This window comes from Ranitomeya variabilis, chromosome 6 (assembly GCF_051348905.1).
Source record: "Ranitomeya variabilis isolate aRanVar5 chromosome 6, aRanVar5.hap1, whole genome shotgun sequence".
NCBI classification, from domain to species: Eukaryota; Metazoa; Chordata; class Amphibia; order Anura; family Dendrobatidae; genus Ranitomeya; species Ranitomeya variabilis.
In genome coordinates, this window is record NC_135237.1 from 238,677,277 (window position 1) to 238,704,864 (window position 27,588).

Genomic DNA, 27,588 nt, shown 5'->3' on the forward strand with positions numbered 1-27,588 from the left:
AAATCGGACCCAGAGTGACCCCGCCCACCAAATCGGACCCAGAGTGGCTCCGCCCACCAAATCGAACCCAGAGTGACCCCTTCCACCAAATCAGACCCAGAGTGACCCCTTCCACCAAATCGGACCCAGAGTGACCCCACCCACCAAATCGGACCCTGAGGTGCCCAGCCCACCAAATGAGACCCTGAGGTGCCCAGCCCACCAAATCGGACCGAGTGACCCCACCCACCAAATTGGTCCCTAAGGTGCCCCGCCCACCAAATCGGACCCAGAGTGGCTCCGCCCACCGAATCGGACCCAGAGTGGCCGCGCCCACAGAATCGGACCAAAAGTGACCCCGCCCACCGAATCGGACCTAGATTTACCCCGCCCACAAAATCAGACCCAGATTGACCCAACCCACCAAATCGGACCGCCTGAGGGGCACCCAAGTGTGAAAGTCTTGCAGGGGCAGCCCGGGCACCATTCCAAAGCACTATCTGTAGTTCCTTCAGGAAATACCCATCTAGTTCTTATTATTATTCAGTCCGCACGTAATGCGGCCCGAACCGCTTCACTCACAGACTCCAGTGAGGTGTCATTTCGAAGCCAGCGTCCCCAAGAGGTGTGCTAAGTATTTTTCGTGTCGATCGGATTTGTAGTTTTGGCGCAATGTGCGTTTGAAAATGTTTTTTCCCCTCATTGTAATGCATTTCAATAGGGAAATTTTCCCATAGGTTATAATGGCCGGGTTTCTGAGGCAATTTGAAATGTACCTGCCACCTGGCTGATTAGCTCATTGATATGTGCAGTCAGGCCCAGTTACTATGCCAATGCCTGCGAACTGTACATGACCCCAGCACAGTTTTGCCAGATAATATCAGCTCTTAAAGTGATAGCACAGCACAATTTCAAAGCACTATCTGTAGTCTTATTATAATTATTGCCCCGCTCACCAAATGGGACCCAGAGTGGCGCCGCCCGCCAAATGGGACCCAGAGTGGCGCCGCCCGCCAAATGGGACCCAGAGTGGCGCCGCCCGCCAAATGGGACCCAGAGTGGCGCCGCCCGCCAAATGGGACCCAGAGTGGTGCCGCCCGCCAAATGGGACCCAGAGTGGCGCCGCCCGGCCAAATGGGACCCAGAGTGGCGCCGCCCGGCCAAATGGGACTCAGAGTGGCGCCGCCCGGCCAAATGGGACCCAGAGTGGCGCCGCCCGGCCAAATGGGACCCAGAGTGGCGCCGCCCGGCCAAATGGGACCCAGAGTGGCGCCGCCCGGCCAAATGGGACCCAGAGTGGCGCCGCCCGGCCAAATGGGACCCAGAGTGGCGCCGCCCGGCCAAATGGGACCCAGAGTGGCGCCGCCCGGCCAAATGGGACCCAGAGTGGCGCCGCCCGGCCAAATGGGACCCAGAGTGGCGCCGCCCGGCCAAATGGGACCCAGAGTGGCGCCGCCCGGCCAAATGGGACCCAGAGTGGCGCCGCCCGGCCAAATGGGACCCAGAGTGGCGCCGCCCGGCCAAATGGGACCCAGAGTGGCGCCGCCCGGCCAAATGGGACCCAGAGTGGCGCCGCCCGGCCAAATGGGACCCAGAGTGGCGCCGCCCGGCCAAATGGGACCCAGAGTGGCGCCGCCCGGCCAAATGGGACCCAGAGTGGCGCCGCCCGGCCAAATGGGACCCAGAGTGGCGCCGCCCGGCCAAATGGGACCCAGAGTGGCGCCGCCCGGCCAAATGGGACCCAGAGTGGCGCCGCCCGGCCAAATGGGACCCAGAGTGGCGCCGCCCGGCCAAATGGGACCCAGAGTGGCGCCGCCCGGCCAAATGGGACCCAGAGTGGCGCCGCCCGGCCAAATGGGACCCAGAGTGGCGCCGCCCGGCCAAATGGGACCCAGAGTGGCGCCGCCCGGCCAAATGGGACCCAGAGTGGCGCCGCCCGGCCAAATGGGACCCAGAGTGGCGCCGCCCGGCCAAATGGGACCCAGAGTGGCGCCGCCCGGCCAAATGGGACCCAGAGTGGCGCCGCCCGGCCAAATGGGACCCAGAGTGGCGCCGCCCGGCCAAATGGGACCCAGAGTGGCGCCGCCCGGCCAAATGGGACCCAGAGTGGCGCCGCCCGGCCAAATGGGACCCAGAGTGGCGCCGCCCGGCCAAATGGGACCCAGAGTGGCGCCGCCCGGCCAAATGGGACCCAGAGTGGCGCCGCCCGGCCAAATGGGACCCAGAGTGGCGCCGCCCGGCCAAATGGGACCCAGAGTGGCGCCGCCCGGCCAAATGGGACCCAGAGTGGCGCCGCCCGGCCAAATGGGACCCAGAGTGGCGCCGCCCGGCCAAATGGGACCCAGAGTGGCGCCGCCCGGCCAAATGGGACCCAGAGTGGCGCCGCCCGGCCAAATGGGACCCAGAGTGGCGCCGCCCGGCCAAATGGGACCCAGAGTGGCGCCGCCCGGCCAAATGGGACCCAGAGTGGCGCCGCCCGGCCAAATGGGACCCAGAGTGGCGCCGCCCGGCCAAATGGGACCCAGAGTGGCGCCGCCCGGCCAAATGGGACCCAGAGTGGCGCCGCCCGGCCAAATGGGACCCAGAGTGGCGCCGCCCGGCCAAATGGGACCCAGAGTGGCGCCGCCCGGCCAAATGGGACCCAGAGTGGCGCCGCCCGGCCAAATGGGACCCAGAGTGGCGCCGCCCGGCCAAATGGGACCCAGAGTGGCGCCGCCCGGCCAAATGGGACCCAGAGTGGCGCCGCCCGGCCAAATGGGACCCAGAGTGGCGCCACCCCGCCAAATGGGACCCAGAGTGGCGCCGCCCCGCCAAATCGGACCCAGAGTGGCGCCGCCCCGCCAAATCGGACCCAGAGCGGCCTCAACCCTGAGAGGCTACAACTACCAAACCAGCACCTGAGGGGCACCCAAGTGTGAAAGTCTTGCAGGGGCAGCCCGGGCACCATTCCAAAGCACTATCTGTAGTTCATTCAGGAAATACCCATCTATTTCTCTCTGTTATCAGCCATTCCCCTGTCCTGCTGTCAGTCTATTCTCCCTGTTATCAGCCATTCCCCGTCCTGCTGTCAGTCTATTCTCTCTGTTATCAGCCATTCCCCCATCCTGCTGTCAGTCTTTTTCTCTGTTATCATTCATTCCCCTGTCCTGCTGTCAGTCTATTCTCCCTGTTATCAGCCATTCCCCGTCCTGCTGTCAGTCTATTTCTCTCTGTTATCAGCCATTCCCCGTCCTGCTGTCAGTCTATTTCTCTCTGTTATCAGCTATTCCCCTGTCGTGCTGTCAGTCTATTCTCTCTGTTATCAGCCATTCCCTTGTCCTGCTGTCAGTCTATTCTGTTATCAGCTATTCCCTTATCCTGCTGTCAGTCAGAGTGACCCGGGCCACCAAATCGGACCCAGAGTGACCCGGGCCACCAAATCGGACCCAGAGTGACCCGGGCCACCAAATCGGACCCAGAGTGACCCGGGCCACCAAATCGGACCCAGAGTGACCCGGGCCACCAAATCGGACCCAGAGTGACCCGGGCCCCCAAATCGGACCCAGAGTGACCCGGGCCACCAAATCGGACCCAGAGTGACCCGGGCCACCAAATCGGACCCAGAGTGACCCGAGCCACCAAATCGGACCCAGAGTGACCCGGGCCACCAAATCGGACCCAGAGTGACCCGGGCCACCAAATCGGACCCAGAGTGACCCGGGCCACCAAATCGGACCCAGAGTGACCCGGGCCACCAAATCGGACCCAGAGTGACCCGGGCCACCAAATCGGACCCAGAGTGACCCGGGCCACCAAATCGGACCCAGAGTGACCCGGGCCACCAAATCGGACCCAGAGTGACCCGGGCCACCAAATCGGACCCAGAGTGCCCCGGTGGTGGCCCCGCCCACCAAATACTCAACTACCAGACCAGCGTCTGAGGGGCACCCAAGTGTGAAAGTCTTGCAGGGGCAGCCCGGGCACCATTCCAAAGCACTATCTGTAGTTCCTTCAGGAAATACCCATCTAGTTATAGTGCTTTGGAACAAAGCACTATACTGTTATTCCACCGTGGTAAACTTCTTCTTCTTCTTCTTATTCTTATTATTATTAGGCTTTTTTCCGCAATTAATGCGGCCCAAACCGTAAAACGCACAGACTCCAGTGAGGTGTCATTTCGAAGCCAGCGTCCACGAGAGGTGTGCTAAGTTATTTTCATGTCGATCGGATTTGTAGTTTTGGTGCAATTTGCATTTGAAAATTGTTTCCCCCTCATTGGAAAGCATTGTTTTCAATGCATTTCAATAGGGAAATTTTCCTATACGTTTAAAATGGGCTGGTTTCTGAGGCAATTTCTAAAAATAACTTAACTGCCAAATGCCACCTGGCTGATTAGCTCATTGATATGCGCAGTCAGACACAGTTACTATGCCAACGCCTATCAACTCCACCAGGTCACCGTTTTGTCAGATAATATCAGCTCTTAAAGTGACAGCACAGCACAATTTCAAAGCACTATCTGTAGTCTTATTATTATTACAGTATACAGCGCAGAGCCCCGCAGCATACAGCGCAGAGCCCCGCAGTATACAGCGCAGAGCCCCGCAGTATACAGCGCAGAGCCGAGCAGTACACAGCGCAGAGACGCGCATTATACAGCACGGAGCCGCGCAGCATACAGCGCAGAGCCGCGCAGCATACAGCGCAGAGCCGCGCAACATACAGCGCAGAGCCACGCAGCATACAGCGCAGAGCCGCGCAGTATACAGCGCAGAGCCCCGCAGTATACAGCGCAGAGCCGCGCAGTATACAGCGCAGAGCCGCGCATTATACAGTGCAGTGCCCCGCAGCATACAGCGCGGAGCCGCGCAGCATACAGCGCAGAGCCGCGCAGCATACAGCGCAGAGCCCCGCAGCATACAGCGCAGAGCCCCGCAGCATACAGCGCAGAGCCCCGCAGTATACAGCGCAGAGCTGCGCAGTATACAGCGCCCACCAAATCGGCCCCTGAGGGGCCCCACCCACCAAATCGGACCCAGAGTGGCTACAACTACCAAACCAGCGCCTGAGGGGCACCCAAGTGTGAAAGTCTTGCTGGGGCAACCCGGGCACCATTCCAAAGCACTATCTGTAGTTCCTTCAGGAAATACCCATCTCTTTCTCTCTGTTATCAGCCATTCCCCGTACTGCTGTCAGTCTATTCTCTCTGTTATCAGCCATTCCCCGTCCTGCTGTCAGTCTATTCTCTCTGTTATCAGCCATTCCCCTGTCCTGCTGTCAGTCTATTCTCTCTGTTATCAGCCATTCCCCGTCCTGCTGTCAGTCTATTTCTCTCTGTTATCAGCCATTCCCCGTACTGCTGTCAGTCTATTTCTCTCTGTTATCAGCCATTCCCCGTCCTGCTGTCAGTCTATTCTCTGTTATCAGCCATTCCCCTGTCCTGCTGTCAGTCTATTCTCTCTGTTATCAGCCATTCCCCTGTCCTGCTGTCAGTCTATTCTCTCTGTTATCAGCCATTCCTCGTCCTGCTGTCAGTCTATTTCTCTCTGTTATCAGCAATTCCCCTGTCCTGCTGTCAGTCTATTCTCTCTGTTATCAGCCATTCCCTTGTCCTGCTGTCAGTCTATTCTCTCTGTTATCAGCCATTCCCTTATCCTGCTGTCAGTCAGAGTGACCCGGCCCACCAAATCGGACCCAGAGTGACCCGGCCCACCAAATCGGACCCAGAGTGACCCGGCCCACCAAACCGGACCCAGAGTGACCTGGCCCACCAAACCGGACCCAGAGTGACCCGGCCCACCAAACCGGACCCAGAGTGACCCGGCCCACCAAATCGGACCCAGAGTGGCCCGGCCCACCAAATCGGACCCAGAGGGACCCGGCCCACCAAACCGGACCCAGAGTGACCCGGCCCACCAAACCGGACCCAGAGTGACCCGGCCCACCAAATCGGACCCAGAGTGACCCGGCCCACCAAACCGGACCCAGAGTGACCCGGCCCACCAAACCGGACCCGGAGTGGCGCCGCCCACCAAATCGGACCCGGAGTGGCGCCGCCCGCCAAATCGGACCCGGAGTGGCACCGCCCGCCAAATCGGACCAGGAGTGGCGCCGCCTGCCAAATCGGACCAGGAGTGGCGCCGCTCACCAAATCGGACCCGGAGTGGCGCCGCCCGCCAAATCGGACCCGGAGTGGCGCCGCCTGCCAAATCGGAACCCTGAGTGGCGCCGCCCGCCAAATCGGACCCAGAGTGGCTACAACTACCAAACCAGCGCCTGAGGGGCAACCAAGTGTGAAAGTCTTGCAGGGGCAGCCTGGGCACCATTCCAAAGCACTATCTGTAGTTCCTTCAGGAAATACCCATCTAGTTATAGTGCTTTGGAACAAAGCACTATACTGTTATTCCACCGTGGTAAACTTCTTCTTATTCTTATTATTCAGTCCGCACGTAATGCGGCCCGAACCGCTAAACTCACAGACTCCAGTGAGGTGTCATTTCGAAGCCAGCGTCCCCGAGAGGTGTGCTAAGTATTTTTCGTGCCGATCGGATTTGTAGTTTTTGCGCAATTTGTGTTTGAAAAAAGTCTTTCAATGCGTTTCAATGGAGAAATTTTCCTATACGTTTATAATGGGCTGGTTTCTGAGGCAATTTCTAAAAATAACTGCCACCTGGCTGATTAGCTCATTGATATGCGCAGTCAGACACAGTTACTATGCCAACGCTTATGAAATCTACATCAGCTCACCGGGTCACAAGTTTTGTCAGATAATATCAGCTCTTAAAGTGACAGTACAGCACAATTCCAAACCACTATCTGTAGTCTTATAATTATTAGATGGTGGCCCGATTCTAACTCATCGGGTATTCTAGAATATGCATGTCCACGTAGTATATTGCACAGCCACGCAGTATACAGTGCAGAGCCGCGCAGTACACAGCGCAGAGCCGCACAGTACACAGCGCAGAGCCGCGCAGTACACAGCGCAGAGCCGCGCAGTACACAGCGCAGAGCCGCGCAGTACACAGCGCAGAGCCGCGCAGTACAAAGCGCAGAGTCGCGCAGTACACAGCGCAGAGCCGCGCAGTATAAAGCGCAGAGCCGTGCAGTACACAGCGCAGAGCCGCGCAGTACACAGCGCAGAGCCGTGCAGTACACAGCGCAGAGCCGCGCAGTATAAAGCGCAGAGCCGTGCAGTACACAGCGCAGAGCCGCGCAGTACACAGCGCAGAGCCGTGCAGTACACAGCGCAGAGCCGCGCAGTACAAAGCGCAGAGCCGTGCAGTACACAGCGCAGAGCCGCGCAGTACACAGCGCAGAGCCGCGCAGTACACAGCGCAGAGCCGCGCAGTATACAGCGCAGAGCCGTGCAGTACACAGCGCAGAGCCGTGCAGTACACAGCGCAGAGCCGCGCAGTACACAGCGCAGAGCCGCGCAGTACACAGCGCAGAGCCGCACAGTACAAAGAGCAGAGCCGCGCAGTACACAGCGCAGAGCCGCGCAGTACACAGCGCAGAGCCGCGCAGTACAAAGAGCAGAGCCGCGCAGTACACAGCGCAGAGCCGCGCAGTACACAGCGCAGAGCCATGCAGTACACAGCGCAAAGCCGCGCAGTATAAAGCGTAGAGCCGCGCAGTACACAGCGCAGAGCCGCGCAGTACACAGCGCAGAGCCGCGCAGTATAAAGCGGAGAGCCGCGCAGTACACAGCGCAGAGCCGAGCAGTACACAGCGCAGAGCCGCGCAGTAGACAGCGCAGAGCCGTGCAGTACAGAGCGCAGAGCCGCACAGTAAAAAGCGCAGAGCCGCGCAGTATACCGCGCAGAGCCGCACAGTACACAGCGCAGAGCCGTGCAGTACACAGCGCAGAGCCGCGCAGTATAAAGCGCAGAGCCGTGCAGTACACAGCGCAGAGCCGCGCAGTACACAGCGCAGAGCCGCGCAGTACACAGCGCAAAGCCGCGCAGTATAAAGCGCAGAGCCGCGCAGTACACAGCGCAGAGCCGCGCAGTGCACAGCGCAGAGCCGCGCAGTACACAGCGCAGAGCCGCGCAGTACACAGCGCAGAGCCGCGCAGTACACAGCGGAGAGCCGCGCAGTACACAGCGCAGAGCCGAGCAGTACACAGCGCAGAGCCGCGCAGTACACAGCGCAGAGCCGCGCAGTACACAGCGCAGAGCCGCGCAGTACACAGCGCAGAGCCGCGCAGTATACAGCGCAGAGCCGCGCAGTACACAGCGCAGAGCCGCGCAGTACAGAGCGCAGAGCCGCACAGTATAAAGCGCAGAGCCGCGCAGTACACAGCGCAGAGCCGCGCAGTACACAGCGCAGAGCCGCGCAGTACACAGTGCAGAGCCGCACAGTACACAGCACAGAGCCGCGCAGTACACAGCGCAGAGCCACCCAGTATATAGCGCAGAGCCGCGCAGTACGCAGCGTAGAGCCAAGCAGTATGCAGCGCAGAGCCGCGCAGTATACAGCGCTGAGCCGCGTAGTATACAGCGCAGAGCCCCGCAGTATACAGTGCAGAGCCCCGCAGTATACAGCGCAGAGCCGTGCAGTACACAGTGCAGAGCCGCGCAGTACACAGCGCAGAGCCGCGCAGTATACAGCGCAGACACGCGCAGTACACAGCACGGACACGCGCAGTACACAGCGCAGAGCCGCGCAGTACACAGCGCAGAGCCGCGTAGTATACAGCGAAGAGCCACGCAGTATATAGCGCAGAGCCGCGCAGTACAAAGCGCAGAGCTGCGCAGTATACAGCGCAGAGCCGCGCAGTATACAGCGCAGAGCCGCACAGTATACAGCGCAGAACGCGCAGTACACAGTGCAGAGCCGCGCAGTACACAGCGCAGAGCCGCACAGTACACAGCGCAGAGCCACGCAGTATACAGCGCAGAGCCGCGTAGTATACAGCGCAAAGCCGCGTAGTATACAGCGCAGAGCCACGCAGTATACAGCACAGAGCCACGCAGTATACAGCGCAGAGCCACGTAGTTATACTGCCCAGTCACGTAGTATATTGTCCAGTCACATAGTATACTGCATATCCCTGTTAAAAAAAAAAAAAGAATTAAAATAAAAAAGTTACATACTCACCTCCTGGAGCGGCCGGTATCTGATGGTTGTTGCACCTCCTAGAGCGGCCGGTACACGATGCTTGTTGCACCTGGAGTGGCCGGTACCCGATGCTTGTTGCGCGCTCCGGTCCCAAGAGTGCATTGCGGTCTCACGAGATGATGACGTAGCGGTGTTGTGAGACAGAAAGACGGAAGTGCCCTTAGACAATTAGATAGTAGATTACCCCGCTCACCAATTCGGAACCCGAGAGGCCCGGCCCACCAAATCGGACCCCGAGGGGCCCGGCCCACCAAATCGGACCCAGAGTGACCCCGCCCCCTAAATCAGACCCAGAGTGACCCCGCCCACCAAATCGGACCCAGAGTGGCTCCGCCCACCAAATCGGACCCAGAGTGACCCCTTCCACCAAATCAGACCCAGAGTGACCCCTTCCACCAAATCGGACCCAGAGTGACCCCTTCCACCAAATCGGGCCCAGAGTGACCCCGCCCACCAAATCGGACCCAGAGTGACCCCACCCACCAAATCGGACCCTGAGGTGCCCAGCCCACCAAATCAGACCCTGAGGTGCCCAGCCCACCAAATCGGACCGAGTGACCCCACCCACCAAATTGGTCCCTAAGGTGCCCCGCCCACCAAATCGGACCCAGAGTGGCTCCGCCCACCGAATCGGACCCAGAGTGGCCGCGCCCACAGAATCGGACCAAAAGTGACCCCGCCCACCGAATCGGACCTAGATTTACCCCGCCCACAAAATCAGACCCAGATTGACCCAACCCACCAAATCGGACCGCCTGAGGGGCACCCAAGTGTGAAAGTCTTGCAGGGGCAGCCCGGGCACCATTCCAAAGCACTATCTGTAGTTCCTTCAGGAAATACCCATCTAGTATTATTATTGTAATCCGAACGTGGAAATCTTATTATTCAGTTTTTTTCCGCAATTAATGCGGCCCGAACCGCTGCACGCACAGACTCCAGTGAGGCGTCATTTCGAAGCCAGCGTCCACGAGAGGTGTGCTAAGTATTTTTCGTGTCGATCCGATTTGTAGTTTTTTAAAAAATTGCATTTAAAAAAAAAATTCCCATAGGAAATAATGGCGAACTTTCCATTACCCCCAACTTGACCTTCCAAAGATGGCAGCTATGCAAATGTATGGTGTCCATTTTAGGACATGATCATTTATCAAAGTCAAACATCAGAATAAAGTGACTATGACACCCTCTCATCCCGTGTGTGAAAAGTAAGTGCACCCCCGATCCCGTGTGAAAAGTAAGTGCACCGAGTGGCCCCGCCCCCCAAATTGGACCCCGAGTGGCCCCGCCCACAAAATCAGACCTAGATTGACCCAACCCGCCAAATCAGACCCAGAGTGACTCTGCCTACCAAATCGGACCGCCTGAGGGGCAACCAAGTGTGAAAATCTTGCAGGGGCAGCCCGGGCACCATTCCAAAGCACTATCTGTAGTTCCTTCAGGAAATACCCATCTAGTTATAGTGCTTTGGAACAAAGCACTATACTGTTATTCCACCGTGGTAAACTTCTTCTTATTCTTATTATTCAGTCCGCACGTAATGCGGCCCGAACCGCTAAACTCACAGACTCCAGTGAGGTGTCATTTCGAAGCCAGCGTTCCTGAGAGGTGTGCTAAGTATTTTTCGTGTCGATCGGATTTGTAGTTTTTGCGCAATTTGTGTTTGAAAAAAGTCTTTCAATGCGTTTCAATGGAGAAATTTTCCTATACGTTTATAATGGGCTGGTTTCTGAGGCAATTTCTAAAAATAACTGCCACCTGGCTGATTAGCTCATTGATATGCGCAGTCAGACACAGTTACTATGCCAACTCCTATGAAATCTACATCAGCTCACCAGGTCACAAGTTTTGTCAGATAATATCAGCTCTTAAAGTGACAGTACAGCACAATTCCAAACCACTATCCGTAGTCTTATGATTATTAGACTGTGGCCCGATTCTAACTCATCGGGTATTCTAGAATATGCATGTCCACGTAGTATATTGCACAGCCACGCAGTACACAGCGCAGAGCCGCGCAGTATAAAGCGCAGAGCCGTGCAGTACACAGCGCAGAGCCGCGCAGTACACAGCACAGAGCCGTGCAGTACACAGCGCAGAGCCGCGCAGTATAAAGCGCAGAGCCGTGCAGTACACAGCGCAGAGCCGCGCAGTACACAGCGCAGAGCCGCGCAGTACACAGCGCAGAGCCGCGCAGTATAAAGCGCAGAGCCGCGCAGTACACAGCGCAGAGCCGCGCAGTACACAGCGCAGAGCCGTGCAGTACACAGCGCAGAGCCGCGCAGTTTAAAGCGCAGAGCCGTGCAGTACACAGCGCAGAGCCGCGCAGTACACAGCGCAGAGCCGCGCAGTACACAGCGCAGAGCCGCGCAGTATAAAGCGCAGAGCCGCGCAGTACACAGCGCAGAGCCGCGCAGTACACAGCGCAGAGCCGTGCAGTACACAGCGCAGAGCCGCGCAGTTTAAAGCGCAGAGCCGTGCAGTACACAGCGCAGAGCCGCGCAGTACACAGCGCAGAGCCGTGCAATACACAGCGCAGAGCCGCGCAGTATAAAGCGCAGAGCCGTGAAGTACACAGCGCAGAGCCGCGCAGTACACAGCGCAGAGCCGCGCAGTACACAGCGCAGAGCCGCGCAGTATAAAGCGCAGAGCCGCGCAGTATAAAGCGCAGAGCCGCGCAGTACACAGCGCAGAGCCGCGCAGTACACAGCGCAGAGCCGTGCAGTACACAGCGCAGAGCCGCGCAGTATAAAGCGCAGAGCCGTGCAGTACACAGCGCAGAGCCGCGCAGTACACAGCGCAGAGCCGTGCAGTACACAGCGCAGAGCCGCGCAGTATAAAGCGCAGAGCCGTGCAGTACACAGCGCAGAGCCGTGCAGTACACAGCGCAGAGCCGCGCAGTACACAGCGCAGAGCCATGCAGTACACAGCGCAAAGCCGCGCAGTATAAAGCGCAGAGCCGCGCAGTATAAAGCGGAGAGCCGCGCAGTACACAGCGCAGAGCCGAGCAGTACACAGCGCAGAGCCGCGCAGTAGACAGCGCAGAGCCGTGCAGTACAGAGCGCAGAGCCGCACAGTATAAAGCGCAGAGCCGCGCAGTATACCGCGCAGAGCCGTGCAGTACACCGCGCAGAGCCGTGCAGTACACAGCGCAGAGCCGCGCAGTACACAGCGCAGAGCCGCGCAGTACACAGCGCAGAGCCGCGCAGTACACAGCGCAGAGCCGCGCAGTACACAGCGCAGAGCCGAGCAGTACACAGCGCAGAGCCGCGCAGTACACAGCGCAGAGCCGCGCAGTACACAGCGCAGAGCCGCGCAGTATACAGCGCAGAGCCGCGCAGTACACAGCGCAGAGCCGCGCAGTACAGAGCGCAGAGCCGCACAGTATAAAGCGCAGAGCCGCGCAGTACACAGCGCAGAGCCGTGCAGTACACAGCGCAGAGCCGCGCAGTACACAGCGCAGAGCCACGCAGTATACAGCGCAGAGCCGCGTAGTATACAGCGCAGAGCCGCGTAGTATACAGCGCAGAGCCACGCAGTATACAGCACAGAGCCACGCAGTATACAGCGCAGAGCCACGTAGTTATACTGCCCAGTCACGTAGTATATTGTCCAGTCACATAGTATACTGCATATCCCTGTTAAAAAAAAAAAAAAATTAAAATAAAAAAGTTACATACTCACCTCCTGGAGCGGCCGGTATCTGATGGTTGTTGCACCTCCTAGAGCGGCCGGTACACGATGCTTGTTGCACCTGGAGTGGCCGGTACCCGATGCTTGTTGCGCGCTCCGGTCCCAAGAGTGCATTGCGGTCTCACGAGATGATGACGTAGCGGTGTTGTGAGACAGAAAGACGGAAGTGCCCTTAGATAATTAGATAGTAGATTACCCCGCTCACCAATTCGGAACCCGAGAGGCCCGGCCCACCAAATCGGACCCCGAGGGGCCCGGCCCACCAAATCGGACCCAGAGTGACCCCGCCCCCTAAATCAGACCCAGAGTGACCCCGCCCACCAAATCGGACCCAGAGTGGCTCCGCCCACCAAATCGGACCCAGAGTGACCCCTTCCACCAAATCAGACCCAGAGTGACCCCTTCCACCAAATCGGACCCAGAGTGACCCCTTCCACCAAATCGGGCCCAGAGTGACCCCGCCCACCAAATCGGACCCAGAGTGACCCCACCCACCAAATCGGACCCTGAGGTGCCCAGCCCACCAAATCAGACCCTGAGGTGCCCAGCCCACCAAATCGGACCGAGTGACCCCACCCACCAAATTGGTCCCTAAGGTGCCCCGCCCACCAAATCGGACCCAGAGTGGCTCCGCCCACCGAATCGGACCCAGAGTGGCCGCGCCCACAGAATCGGACCAAAAGTGACCCCGCCCACCGAATCGGACCTAGATTTACCCCGCCCACAAAATCAGACCCAGATTGACCCAACCCACCAAATCGGACCGCCTGAGGGGCACCCAAGTGTGAAAGTCTTGCAGGGGCAGCCCGGGCACCATTCCAAAGCACTATCTGTAGTTCCTTCAGGAAATACCCATCTAGTTATTATTATTATTCAGTCCGCACGTAATGCGGCCCGAACCGCTTCACTCACAGACTCCAGTGAGGTGTCATTTCGAAGCCAGCGTCCCCAAGAGGTGTGCTAAGTATTTTTCGTGTCGATCGGATTTGTAGTTTTGGCGCAATTTGCGTTTGAAAATGTTTTTTCCCCTCATTGTAATGCATTTCAATAGGGCAATTTTCCCATAGGTTATAATGGCCGGGTTTCTGAGGCAATTTGAAATGTACCTGCCACTTGCCACCTGGCTGATTAGCTCATTGATATGCGCAGTCAGGCCCAGTTACTATGCCAACGCCTGCGAACTGTACATGACCACACCAGCACAGTTTTGCCAGATAATATCAGCTCTTAAAGTGACAGCACAGCACAATTTCAAAGCACTATCTGTAGTCTTATTATTATTACAGTACACAGCGCAGAGCCCCGCAGTATACAGCGCGGAGCCGCGCATTATACAGCGCAGAGCCACGCAGCATACAGCGCGGAGCCGTGCAGCATACAGCGCAGAGCCCCGCAGCATACAGCGCAGAGCCGCGCAGCATACAGCGCAGAGCCGCACAGCATACAGCGCAGAGCCCCGCAGCATACAGCGCAGAGCCCCGCAGTATACAGCGCAGAGCCCCGCAGTATACAGCGCAGAGCCCCGCAGTATACAGCGCAGAGCCCCGCAGTATACAGCGCCCACCAAATCGGACCCAGAGTGGCTACAACTACCAAACCAGCGCCTGAGGGGCACCCAAGTGTGAAAGTCTTGCTGGGGCAACCCGGGCACCATTCCAAAGCACTATCTGTAGTTCCTTCAGGAAATACCCATCTATTTCTCTCTGTTATCAGCCATTCCCTGTACTGCTGTCAGTCTATTTCTCTCTGTTATCAGCCATTCCCCTGACCTGCTGTCAGTCTATTCTTTCTGTTATCAGCCATTCCCCGTCCTGCTGTCAGTCTATTTCTCTCTGTTATCAGCCATTCCCATGTCCTGCTGTCAGTCTATTCTCTCTGTTATCAGCCATTCCCTTGTCCTGCTGTCAGTCTATTCTCTGTTATCAGCCATTCCCTTATCCTGCTGTCAGTCAGAGTGACCCGGGCCACCAAATCGGACCCAGAGTGACCCGGCCCACCAAATCGGACCCAGAGTGACCCGGGCCACCAAATCGGACCCAGAGTGACCCGGGCCACCAAATCGGACCCAGAGTGACCCGGGCCACCAAATCGGACCCAGAGTGACCCGGCCCACCAAATCGGACCCAGAGTGACCCGGCCCACCAAATCGGACCCAGAGTGACCCGGCCCACCAAATCGGACCCAGAGTGACCCGGCCCACCAAATCGGACCCAGAGTGACCCGGCCCACCAAATCGGACCCAGAGTGACCCGGCCCACCAAATCGGACCCAGAGTGACCCGGCCCACCAAATCGGACCCAGAGTGACCCGGCCCACCAAATCGGACCCAGAGTGACCCGGCCCACCAAATCGGACCCAGAGTGACCCGGCCCACCAAATCGGACCCAGAGTGACCCGGGCCACCAAATCGGACCCAGAGTGACCCGGGCCACCAAATCGGACCCAGAGTGACCCGGGCCACCAAATCGGACCCAGAGTGACCCGGGCCACCAAATCGGACCCAGAGTGACCCGGGCCACCAAATCGGACCCAGAGTGACCCGGGCCACCAAATCGGACCCAGAGTGACCCGGGCCACCAAATCGGACCCAGAGTGACCCGGGCCACCAAATCGGACCCAGAGTGACCCGGGCCACCAAATCGGACCCAGAGTGACCCGGGCCACCAAATCGGACCCAGAGTGACCCTGCCCACCAAATCGGACCCAGAGTGACCCGGCCCACCAAATCGGACCCAGAGTGACCCGGCCCACCAAATCGGACCCAGAGTGACCCGGCCCACCAAATCGGACCCAGAGTGACCCGGCCCACCAAATCGGACCCAGAGTGACCCGGCCCACCAAATCGGACCCAGAGTGACCCGGCCCACCAAATCGGACCCAGAGTGACCCGGCCCACCAAATCGGACCCAGAGTGACCCGGGCCACCAAATCGGACCCAGAGTGACCCGGGCCACCAAATCGGACCCAGAGTGACCCGGGCCACCAAATCGGACCCAGAGTGACCCGGCCCACCAAATCGGACCCAGAGTGACCCGGCCCACCAAATCGGACCCAGAGTGACCCGGGCCACCAAATCGGACCCAGAGTGACCCGGGCCACCAAATCGGACCCAGAGTGACCCGGGCCACCAAATCGGACCCAGAGTGACCCGGGCCACCAAATCGGACCCAGAGTGACCCGGGCCACCAAATCGGACCCAGAGTGACCCGGGCCACCAAATCGGACCCAGAGTGACCCGGGCCACCAAATCGGACCCAGAGTGACCCGGGCCACCAAATCGGGCCCAGAGTGACCCGGGCCACCAAATCGGACCCAGAGTGACCCGGGCCACCAAATCGGGCCCAGAGTGACCCGGGCCACCAAATCGGACCCAGAGTGACCCGGGCCACCAAATCGGACCCAGAGTGACCCGGGCCACCAAATCGGACCCAGAGTGACCCGGGCCACCAAATCGGACCCAGAGTGACCCGGGCCACCAAATCGGACCCAGAGTGACCCGGGCCACCAAATCGGACCCAGAGTGACCCGGGCCACCAAATCGGACCCAGAGTGACCCGGGCCACCAAATCGGACCCAGAGTGACCCGGGCCACCAAATCGGACCCAGAGTGACCCGGGCCACCAAATCGGACCCAGGGTGACCCGGGCCACCAAATCGGACCCAGAGTGACCCGGGCCACCAAATCGGACCCAGAGTGACCCGGGCCACCAAACCGGACCCAGAGTGACCCGGGCCACCAAACCGGACCCAGAGTGACCCGGGCCACCAAATCGGACCCAGAGTGACTCCGCCTACCAAATCGGACCGCCTGAGGGGCACCCAAGTGTGAAAGTCTTGCAGGGGCAGCCCTGGCACCATTCCAAAGCACTATCTGTAGTTCCTTCAGGAAATACCCATCTAGTATTATTATTGTAATCCGAACGTGGAAATCTTATTATTCAGTTTTTTTCCGCAATTAATGCGGCCCGAACCGCTGCACGCACAGACTCCAGTGAGGCGTCATTTCGAAGCCAGCGTCCACGAGAGGTGTGCTAAGTATTTTTCGTGTCGATCCGATTTGTAGTTTTTTTTTTAAATTGCATTAAAAAAAAAAAATTCTCATAGGAAATAATGGCGAACTTTCCATTACCCCCAACTTGACCTTCCAAAGATGGCAGCTATGCAAATGTATGGTGTCCATTTTAGGACATGATCATTTATCAAAGTCAAACATCAGAATAAAGTGACTATGACACCCTCTCGTCCCGTGTGTGAAAAGTAAGTGCACCGAGTGGCCCCGCCCCCCAAATTGGACCCCGAGTGGCCCCGCCCACAAAATCAGACCTAGATTGACCCAACCCACCAAATCAGACCCAGAGTGACTCTACCTACCAAATCGGACCGCCTGAGGGGCACCCAAGTGTGAAAATCTTGCAGGGGCAGCCCGGGCACCATTCCAAAGCACCATCTGTAGTTCCTTCAGGAAATACCCATCTAGTATTATAATTATTGCCACGCTCACGAATTCGGACCCCGAGTGACCCCGCCCACCAAATCGAACCCTGAGGTGCCCAGCCCACCAAATCAGACCCAGAGTGGCGCCGGCCGCCAAATCGGACCCAGAGTGACCCGGCCCACCAAATCGGACCCAGAGTGACCCGGCCCACCAAATCGGACCCAGAGTGACCCGGGCCACCAAATCGGACCCAGAGTGACCCGGGCCACCAAATCGGACCCAGAGTGACCCGGGCCACCAAATCGGACGCAGAGTGACCCGGGCCACCAAATCGGACCCAGAGTGGCCCGGCCCACCAAATCGGCCCCTGAGGGGCCCCACCCACCAAATCGGACCCAGAGTGACCCGGGCCACCAAATCGGACCCAGAGTGACGTGGCCCACCAAATCGGACCCAGAGTGACCCGGCCCACCAAATCGGACCCAGAGTGGCCCGGCCCACCAAATCGGACCCATAGTGGCCCGGCTCACCAAATCGGACCCAGAGTGACCCAGCCCACCAAATCGGACCCAGAGTGGCTCCACCCACCAAATCGGACCCAGAGTGGCCCCGCCCACCAAATCCTCAACCCTGAGGGGCTACAACTACCAAACCAGCATCTGAGGGGCACCCAAGTGTGAAAGTCTTGCAGGGGCAGCCTGGGCACCATTCCAAAGCACTATCTGTAGTTCCTTCAGGAAATACCCATCTAGTTATTATTATTATTAGGCTTTTTTCCGCAATTAATGCGGCCCATACCGCTGCACTCACAGACTCCAGTGAGGCGTCATTTCGAAGCCAGCGTCCCCAAGAGGTGTGCTAAGTATTTTTCGTGTCGATCGGATTTGTAGTTTTGGCGCAATTTGCATTTGAAAATTGTTTTCCCCTCATTGGAAAGCATTGTCTCAATGCGTTTCAATATGGAAATTTCCTCATAGGGTATAATGGGCTGGTTTCTGAGGCAATTTCTAAAAATAACTGCAAACTGCCGCCTGGCTGATTAGCTCATTGATATGCGCAGTCAGATCCAGTTACTATGCCAACGCCTACGAGCCCACTAGAAAACAGGTTTTGTCAGTCAGATAATATCAGCTCCTCTCTGTTATCAGCCATTCCCCTGTCCTGCTGTCAGTCTATTTCTCTCTGTTATCAGCCATTCCCTTGTCCTGCTGTCAGTCTATTCTCTGTTATCAGCCATTCCCTTATCCTGCTGTCAGTCAGAGTGACCCGGGCCACCAAATCGGACCCAGAGTGACCCGGGCCACCAAATCGGACCCAGAGTGACCCGGGCCACCAAATCGGACCCAGAGTGACCCGGGCCACCAAATCGGACCCAGAGTGACCCGGGCCACCAAATCGGACCCAGAGTGACCCGGGCCACCAAATCGGACCCAGAGTGACCCGGGCCACCAAATCGGACCCAGAGTGACCCGGGCCACCAAATCGGACCCAGAGTGACCCGGGCCACCAAATCGGACCCAGAGTGACCCGGGCCACCAAATCGGACCCAGAGTGACCCGGGCCACCAAATCGGACCCAGAGTGACCCGGGCCACCAAATCGGACCCAGAGTGACCCGGGCCACCAAATCGGACCCAGAGTGACCCGGGCCACCAAATCGGACCCAGAGTGACCCGGGCCACCAAATCGGACCCAGAGTGACCCGGGCCACCAAATCGGACCCAGAGTGACCCGGGCCACCAAATCGGACCCAGAGTGACCCGGGCCACCAAATCGGACCCAGAGTGACCCGGGCCACCAAATCGGACCCAGAGTGACCCGGGCCACCAAATCGGACCCAGAGTGACCCGGGCCACCAAATCGGACCCAGAGTGACCCGGGCCACCAAATCGGACCCAGAGTGACCCGGGCCACCAAATCGGACCCAGAGTGACCCGGGCCACCAAATCGGACCCAGAGTGACCCGGGCCACCAAATCGGACCCAGAGTGACCCGGGCCACCAAATCGGACCCAGAGTGACCCGGGCCACCAAATCGGACCCAGAGTGACCCGGGCCACCAAATCGGACCCAGAGTGACCCGGGCCACCAAATCGGACCCAGAGTGACCCGGGCCACCAAATCGGACCCAGAGTGACCCGGCCCACCAAATCGGACCCAGAGTGACCCGGCCCACCAAATCGGACCCAGAGTGACCCGGGCCACCAAATCGGACCCAGAGTGACCCGGGCCACCAAATCGGACCCAGAGTGACCCGGGCCACCAAATCGGACCCAGAGTGACCCGGGCCACCAAATCGGACCCAGAGTGACCCGGCCCACCAAATCGGACCCAGAGTGACCCGGCCCACCAAATCGGACCCAGAGTGACCCGGGCCACCAAATCGGACCCAGAGTGACCCGGCCCACCAAATCGGACCCAGAGTGACCCGGGCCACCAAATCGGACCCAGAGTGACCCGGGCCACCAAATCGGACCCAGAGTGACCCGGGCCACCAAATCGGACCCAGAGTGACCCGGCCCACCAAATCGGACCCAGAGTGACCCGGGCCACCAAATCGGACCCAGAGTGACCCGGGCCACCAAATCGGACCCAGAGTGACCCGGGCCACCAAATCGGACCCAGAGTGACCCGGGCCACCAAATCGGACCCAGAGTGACCCGGGCCACCAAATCGGACCCAGAGTGACCCGGGCCACCAAATCGGACCCAGAGTGACCCGGGCCACCAAATCGGACCCAGAGTGACCCGGGCCACCAAATCGGACCCAGAGTGACCCGGGCCACCAAATCGGACCCAGAGTGACCCGGGCCACCAAATCGGACCCAGAGTGACCCGGGCCACCAAATCGGACCCAGAGTGACCCGGGCCACCAAATCGGACCCAGAGTGACCCGGGCCACCAAATCGGACCCAGAGTGACCCGGGCCACCAAATCGGACCCAGAGTGACCCGGGCCACCAAATCGGACCCAGAGTGACCCGGGCCACCAAATCGGACCCAGAGTGACCCGGGCCACCAAATCGTACCCAGAGTGACCCGGGCCACCAAATCGGACCCAGAGTGACCCGGGCCACCAAATCGGACCCAGAGTGACCCGGGCCACCAAATCGGACCCAGAGTGACCCGGGCCACCAAATCGGACCTACTGTGACCCGGCCCACCAAATCGGACCCAGAGTGACCCGGCCCACCAAATCGGACCCAGAGTGGCCTCAACCCTGAGGGGCTACAACTACCAAACCAGCGCCTGAGGGGCACCCAAGTGTGAAAGTCTTGCTGGGGCAACCCGGGCACCATTCCAAAGCAGTATCTGTAGTTCCTTCAGGAAATACCCATCTAGTATTATTATTGTAATCCGAACGTGGTAAACTTATTATTATTCAGTTTTTTTCTGCAATTAATGCGGCCCGAACCGCTGCACGCACAGACTCCAGTGAGGCGTCATTTCGAAGCCAGCGTCCACGAGAGGTGTGCTAAGTATTTTTTATGTCGATACGATTTGTAGTTTTTTAAAAAATTGCATTTAAAAAAAACAAAATTTCCCATAGGAAATAATGGCGAACTTTCCATTACCCCCAAATTGACCTTCCAAAGATGGCAGCTATGCAAATGTACGGTGTCCATTTTAGGACATGATCATTTATCAAAGTCAAACATCAGAATAAAGTGACTATGACACCCTCTCGTCCCGTGTGTGAAAAGTAAGTGCACCGAGTGGCCCCGCCCCCCAAATGGCTCCCAGAGTGACCCTGCCCACCAAATGGGTCCCAGAGTGACCCCGCCCACCAAATGGGTCCCAGAGTGACCCCGCCCACCATATCGGTCCCAGAGTGACCCCGCCCACCAAATCGGACCCAGTGACCCCACCGACCAAATCAGACCCAGAATGACCCCGCCCACCAAATGGCTCCCAGAGTGACCCAGCCCACCAAATGGGTCCCAGAGTGACCCAGCCCACCAAACTGGTCCCAGAGTGACCCCGCCCACCAAATGGGACTCCGAGTGACCCCGCCCACCAAATGGGACTCAGAGTGACCCCGCCCACCAAATCGGACCCAGAGTGACTCCGCCCACCGAATCGGACCCAGAGTGACTCCGCCCACCGAATCGGACCCAGAGTGACCCCGCCCACCGAATCGGACCTAGATTTACCCCACCCACAAAATCAGACCCAGATTGACCCAACCCACCAAATCAGACCCAGAGTGACTCCCTTCTACCAAATCGGACCACCTGAGGGGCACCCAAGTGTGAAAGTCTTGCAGGGGCAGATCGGGCACCATTCCAAAGCACTATCTGTAGTTCCTTCAGGAAATACCCATCTAGTTCTTATTATTATTCAGTCCGCACGTAATGCGGCCCGAACCGCTTCACTCACAGACTCCAGTGAGGTGTCATTTCGAAGCCAGCGTCCCCAAGAGGTGTGCTAAGTATTTTTCGTGTCGATCGGATTTGTAGTTTTGGCGCAATTTGCGTTTGAAAATGTTTTTTCCCCTCATTGTAATGCATTTCAATAGGGAAATTTTCCCATAGGTTATAATGGCCGGGTTTCTGAGGCAATTTGAAATGTACCTGCCACCTGGCTGATTAGCTCATTGATATGTGCAGTCAGGCCCAGTTACTATGCCAACGCCTGCGAACTGTACATGACCCCAGCACAGTTTTGCCAGATAATATCAGCTCTTAAAGTGATAGCACAGCACAATTTCAAAGCACTATCTGTAGTCTTATTATAATTATTGCCCCGCTCACCAAATCGGACCCAGAGTGGCGCCGCCCGCCAAATCGGACCCAGAGTGGTGCCGCCCGCCAAATCGGACCCAGAGTGGCGCCGCCCGCCAAATCGGACCCAGAGTGGCGCCGCCCGCCAAATCGGACCCAGAGTGGCGCCGCCCGCCAAATCGGACCCAGAGTGGCGCCGCCCGCCAAATCGGACCCAGAGTGGCGCCGCCCGCCAAATCGGACCCAGAGTGGCGCCGCCCGCCAAATCGGACCCAGAGTGGCGCCGCCCGCCAAATCGGACCCAGAGTGGCGCCGCCCGCCAAATCGGACCCAGAGTGGCGCCGCCCGCCAAATCGGACCCAGAGTGGCGCCGCCCGCCAAATCGGACCCAGAGTGGCGCCGCCCGCCAAATCGGACCCAGAGTGACCCGGCCCACCAAATCGGACCCAGAGTGGCCTCAACCCTGAGGGGCTACAACTACCAAACCAGCGCCTGAGGGGCACCCAAGTGTGAAAGTCTTGCAGGGGCAGCCCGGGCACCATTCCAAAGCACTATCTGTAGTTCCTTCAGGAAATACCCATCTAGTTTATACTTGCTATCTTTCTCTTAGCCATGTTGCTATATACCTGCCCCTTTATTGGTGGTTGGGGTATATGGATGCATTTAGTGGGGTGTATGTATTAAGCACTTTATTAACCCCCTTTTCTGCACATTCGCCTATAGGGTTTGCAGTTATTTTGCACTACAATTGGCTATTTGTAAAACAAGGATATGCTGTCTATGCAGTCTAGGATGTATTAAGATAACCACTATATTTATTTATTTATTGACTATAGTGTGGGCTACTAACCCTATTGTGGGTTTGTGTTGAATGGCAAAGTATATGCCTTTTTAACTGTTTTTAAGATATGTATGTGGTTTGCTATATATTTATTGTTGTTTGAATAAGGTTGTGTCTTTACCATTATAGCTATATTGTTGTGTGGTGATCCTTTATACTATAGACCTAGTCTGTTTCTTCTTTTTTGCTTTACTGGTTAATTTTAGGTCTTTATGTGATCCCACGAACCGTGGTGCCCCCTTTACACTACTTATATAGTAGCCATGGGCACCCCGTGATCATGTTGCCTGCTAGCAATGGGCTGAAGGAGGAAGCTTAAACATCTAGGAGCCATGTCGCTATTGACAGCTGCACCTAAGGAGTTAAACTGTTGCTATTGATTCTGGAAACTGTGATTGTTGCACCTCTGAATCCAGGGGACGGTAATTCATAATTTGTCAGTGTCGTAAAAAGTAACCTTATTGACCGCTGTAAAAAGGTGTCGCTGTTTTCATTAAAGTTAGTGATTTTGTTGCGCAAATATCTGCATTCTTTGTTTTTCACTGTCTCATTAATACCGCTTGGTAAATGACGTAAAATATGGCCATATCTCACTGGAGGAATTCCTGTACCTCCTGCACCAGTGACCACCTAATTGTTCCCTTGCAGTAATATTTTGCATTTAAATGACTCTTTTACAGGCCGACTTTAAGCTTATGTGTGATAATGCTATGACTTACAACCGTCCAGAGACAGTCTACTATAAGTTGGCAAAGAAGCTACTACATACGGGATTCAAGATGATGAGTAAGGTAAGGGTTAAAAAGGTTGTCCAATATAAGGGAATTTTCTTTATATTTTTTTTGAGGCATGGATGCGTTTAAAATAAAAAAATAAATAAAAAAGTTACATACTCCCCTTCCAGAGAATGCAGCACAGGGAGGACCTAGGACATCTGATGATCTAGTCACCCGACCACTGCAGCTAATTACAAGCTGCAGCGGTCCTGTGACTTTCGAACTATAAAGTTATCGCTTCCAGAGCCTGGGAGATTTGCCAAATTGGCAAGATCTCAGTCTGCGGAGGAGTCGGAAGGTGAATATGCCATAGATTTTTATTTTAATCACACCCATGTGTTATTTTTTTTCTTTCTATATTGGACAAGCCCATTGAGCACATTCAATTCTATACATGTATATCTTTTATTTATTGTTCTTTGTTTTTTTCCTCTTATCCTTCATTAACTTTTTTCCATCATCATCAGCAAGCATGCAACACAATAGAGAATCCATTTTAGTAATTAATTTGGCACATGTGTTTGGCTGTAAAACAATAATTTTTAACAAAACAATTATTTTCTTCCTGACGTGGAAGCAGTGCGTCCAGCTAAAGACAAGTTTACATGAAAACTAGTTTAATTGTTGTACCGTAACCTAAGTTTCATGTCCAGACTTCACGTAAATGGTGATAGTACAAATGACGGAAATACATTAGAGAATCTGTCCCCAATCTGAGCAACATGATGAAGAGACAGAGACCCTGATTCTTGCGATGTGTCACTTACTGAGCTGTTTAGTGTAGTTTTCATAATCCCTTGCTGATGAACACTGATTTTTTCGCTAGAGGACTAGTAAATCTGCTGCCAGGTAGTCAGACATATTGATGAGCTCTGTATAAGGCTGGGTTCACATTGTGTTGAACCCATCCAATAGACGGACTACGTTACACCGCGGCATATACGCGGTGTAACGTAGTCCTTAACGGCCGCCATTAATTCCTATGTCGGACGCATCACTAGCGCCCGCCCACAATGGGCGTGCGCTAGGGATGTGCCATCATTGAGTGACGGACCCTGAGACGCGGGCTGCAGCATTTCCGGGTCCGTCACTGGTAGCGCAGATAGAGCTAGCATATGCTCTATCTGCGCTAGCGTGCTGCCATACTGGCACTTCCGTTTACAGCAGCCCGTTACCGTATGTGTTGAACGGGCTGCTGTAAACGTAGTGTGAACCCAGCCTAACCCCGCAGAGCTCAACATTCACATAACTGCTAGATCTGCAGCTGATAAAACAGTGGTTGTTATCAATATGACAGCATTCAGCTCAGTGACACATCACTGGAATCAGGATCTCTGCTTCTGCATCATGCTGCTTTCAGATGGAGTGGCATGGACCTGGTGATAGATTCGCTTTCCGGCATTCAGACTGCCCCTGCACCATGTTTCTACACATATCACAAGAATCTTTCTAGAACTAATTTCCAACATTTTTCTTTGTGTCCATGCAATGTTGGGTTACTTTATCCCTTGCAATAGATAAACTAACAGTATATGATTTCAATTATGTATGTATGGCGTAGCTTTTAGTTTGAGGCTTTGTGCCTTTCATTTTTTCTTCTTCATTTGGAAGCTTTGAGTTGGTCTGCCTGACATTTTGATGCTAATGATTATGACCAAATCATGCTGCATAAACATTCCAAAATAACATTTAGGACCGAGGTAATGTCATTTCCGTCCGTCCATCCATCCATCCATCCATCCATCCATCCATCCATCCATCCATCCATCCATCCATCATAGCACATCTTGCTATGAAGGGAAGTGTAAAGTTCCTGCTGCTCTGTCCTTTTTGATTCTAGGAACGGCTTTTAGCTTTGAAGCGCAGTATGTCGTTTATGCAGGACATGGATTTTTCTCAGCAGGCTGCTATTTTGGGTGACGAGGACACCATAGTAGAAGAACCTTTGCCAGAAGTGGCTCTCCCAGCTCCTGTGGAAATTACAAAGAAATCTAAAAAACCAAGCAAGGAAGTTATTAGGTAAAAATTAATTAGTTGCCCAATTTACTCAGATAAACTTTGCTTATATTTATTGAGGTTTTTTTGTAATATATTTTCACTCATTCCTCAGTTTACCATGCATTGCCATGGTTTTGTGACGCAGTTTTTGGAAGCGCTGGTCTTGCATATTAAACACATCCCAAAAATTAATTTCTCCTGTTAAGGTCTGCGCTGCTAAAAACTACATTTCAAAACCATGGACAATGGTAAAATGCATGCGGCTTATGAAGTTCCTTGTTTATGTACTTAAAGAAGCACTCCAGCTGTGTTTTATTTTGCACATTCACTGCATAGTGACTATTCATCTTTTCACTGTTTTTCCTCCCATCTCCGTTAAACAGCTCTGCCATGTAGTGTGTGTCGCAGAGGAGATGCCGAGGCTCTGCCGTGTAGTGTGCATCACAGAGGAGACGCCGAGGCTCCTGCCGTGTAGTGTGCGTCACAGAGGAGACGCCGAGGCTCTGCCGTGTAGTGTGTGTCAGAGGATATGCCGAGGCTCTGCCATGTAGTGTGTGTCACAGAGGAGATGCAGAGGCTCTGCCGTGTAGTGTGCGTCAGAGGAGACGCCGAGGCTCCTGCCGTGTAGTGTGCGTCACAGAGGAGACGCTGAGGCTCTGCCTTGTAGTTTGTGTGTCAGAGGAGACGCCGAGGCTCTGCTGTGTAGTGTGTGTCACAGAGGAGATGCCGAGGCTCTGCTGTGTATTGTGTGTGTCAGAGGAGACGCCGAGGCTCTGCTGTGTAGTGTGCGTCACAGAGGAGACACCGTGGCTCTACCGTGTAGTGTGCTTCACAGAGGAGACGCCGAGGCTCCTGCCGTGTAGTGTGCATCACAGAGGAGTCGCCGAGGCTCTGCCGTGGAGTGTGTGTGTCAGAGGAGACGCCGAGGCTCTGCCGTGTAGTGCGTGTCACAGAGGAGACGCCAAGGCTCTGCTATGTAGGCATTAGGGAGAGCAGTTTTAGGCCACTAATCTATCTGAGAATACTCGAGGAAAGAACAAGTGATCACAGGATAGTAAATTCTGTACAGAGGGTGTATGCCTCCTCACCTTGGGTACAGGGCACAATGCCTCAAAGAGCCATGGTTTTATTCTAGCTGCTGCTGATCCTGGGTAAGCGGTTGATGCTTCTAGCATAAATGCTGAAAGGTGTCCAGGGGAAAGTGGGATGATGCGCTGCTGGTGATCCAGCGTCTGCTTCCTGCTCTGACTGACTGCCGGCCGTAAAGTGAGAGCACAGCAGTGACGTCACCGCTGCGCTCTGCTCTCACTGTACGGCACTCAGAGCAGGAAGCAGACGGCAAGGGACCTGACGGACATCAGAAGGCAAGTATGTACTGTTTGTTATTTTTTACATTTACGCTGGTAACCAGGGTAAACATCGGGTTACTAAGCGCGGCCCTGCGCTTAGTAACCCGATGTTTACCCTGGTTACCCGGGTGCTGCAGGGGGACTTCGGCATCGTTGAAGACAGTTTCAACGATGCCGAAGTCGTTCCCCTGATCGTTGGTCGCTGGAGAGAGCTGTCTGTGTGACAGCTCCCCAGCGACCCCACAACGACTTACCAACGATCACGGCCAGGTCATATCGCTGGTCGTGATCGTTGGTAAATCGCTATGTGAGACGGGGCCTTTAATCAGAGACAGTATGTTGTGTATCAGCTGTAGATATGAGACAAATAGAATAACTAGTCATCTGCTTTATTATGGAGTGTGCTACCATGGTGATCAGGGCACAGATTTTTCTACGGAAGCCTAAGTGTACCAAAAGGACTTAAACGTGGCTGTCCCATCTATATAATGCAATATGCACACTGAGTTTTTATGAAGCAAGCAAAAATAAGTTCAGGTAGAAACCAGTTTCGGAAATTCTTTTTCTTTGGGGAGTTTTTAGTTTCCTGAAGCTTTTTGGAAGAGTCTTTTTCCAATAGCATTTTTTTTGCAGTGCAGCATTTTGGTTGGGTAGTGCTTAGTTAGGAGCATTTTCCATCAGGAGTCTATTCAAAATATTGC

At 55.9% G+C, this 27,588-nt stretch overlaps 1 protein-coding gene across 10 annotated transcripts in view; it reads left to right on the forward strand.

The window, feature by feature from the left end:
* The window catches only part of BRD9 (bromodomain containing 9), a 301,749-nt gene that overhangs the window by 157,398 nt on the left and 116,763 nt on the right, over positions 1 to 27,588 (forward strand). For 4 of the 10 annotated variants that reach the window (XM_077269514.1, XM_077269516.1, XM_077269515.1 and 1 more), the window contains exons 6-7: positions 23,445 to 23,555; positions 25,381 to 25,559. In XM_077269514.1, the coding sequence (XP_077125629.1) occupies positions 23,445 to 23,555; positions 25,381 to 25,559 (290 nt within the window). The remainder of the gene's footprint in view (positions 1 to 23,444; positions 23,556 to 25,380; positions 25,560 to 27,588) is intronic. The other 6 variants (XM_077269517.1, XM_077269521.1, XM_077269523.1 and 3 more) reach the window with 2 other exon arrangements.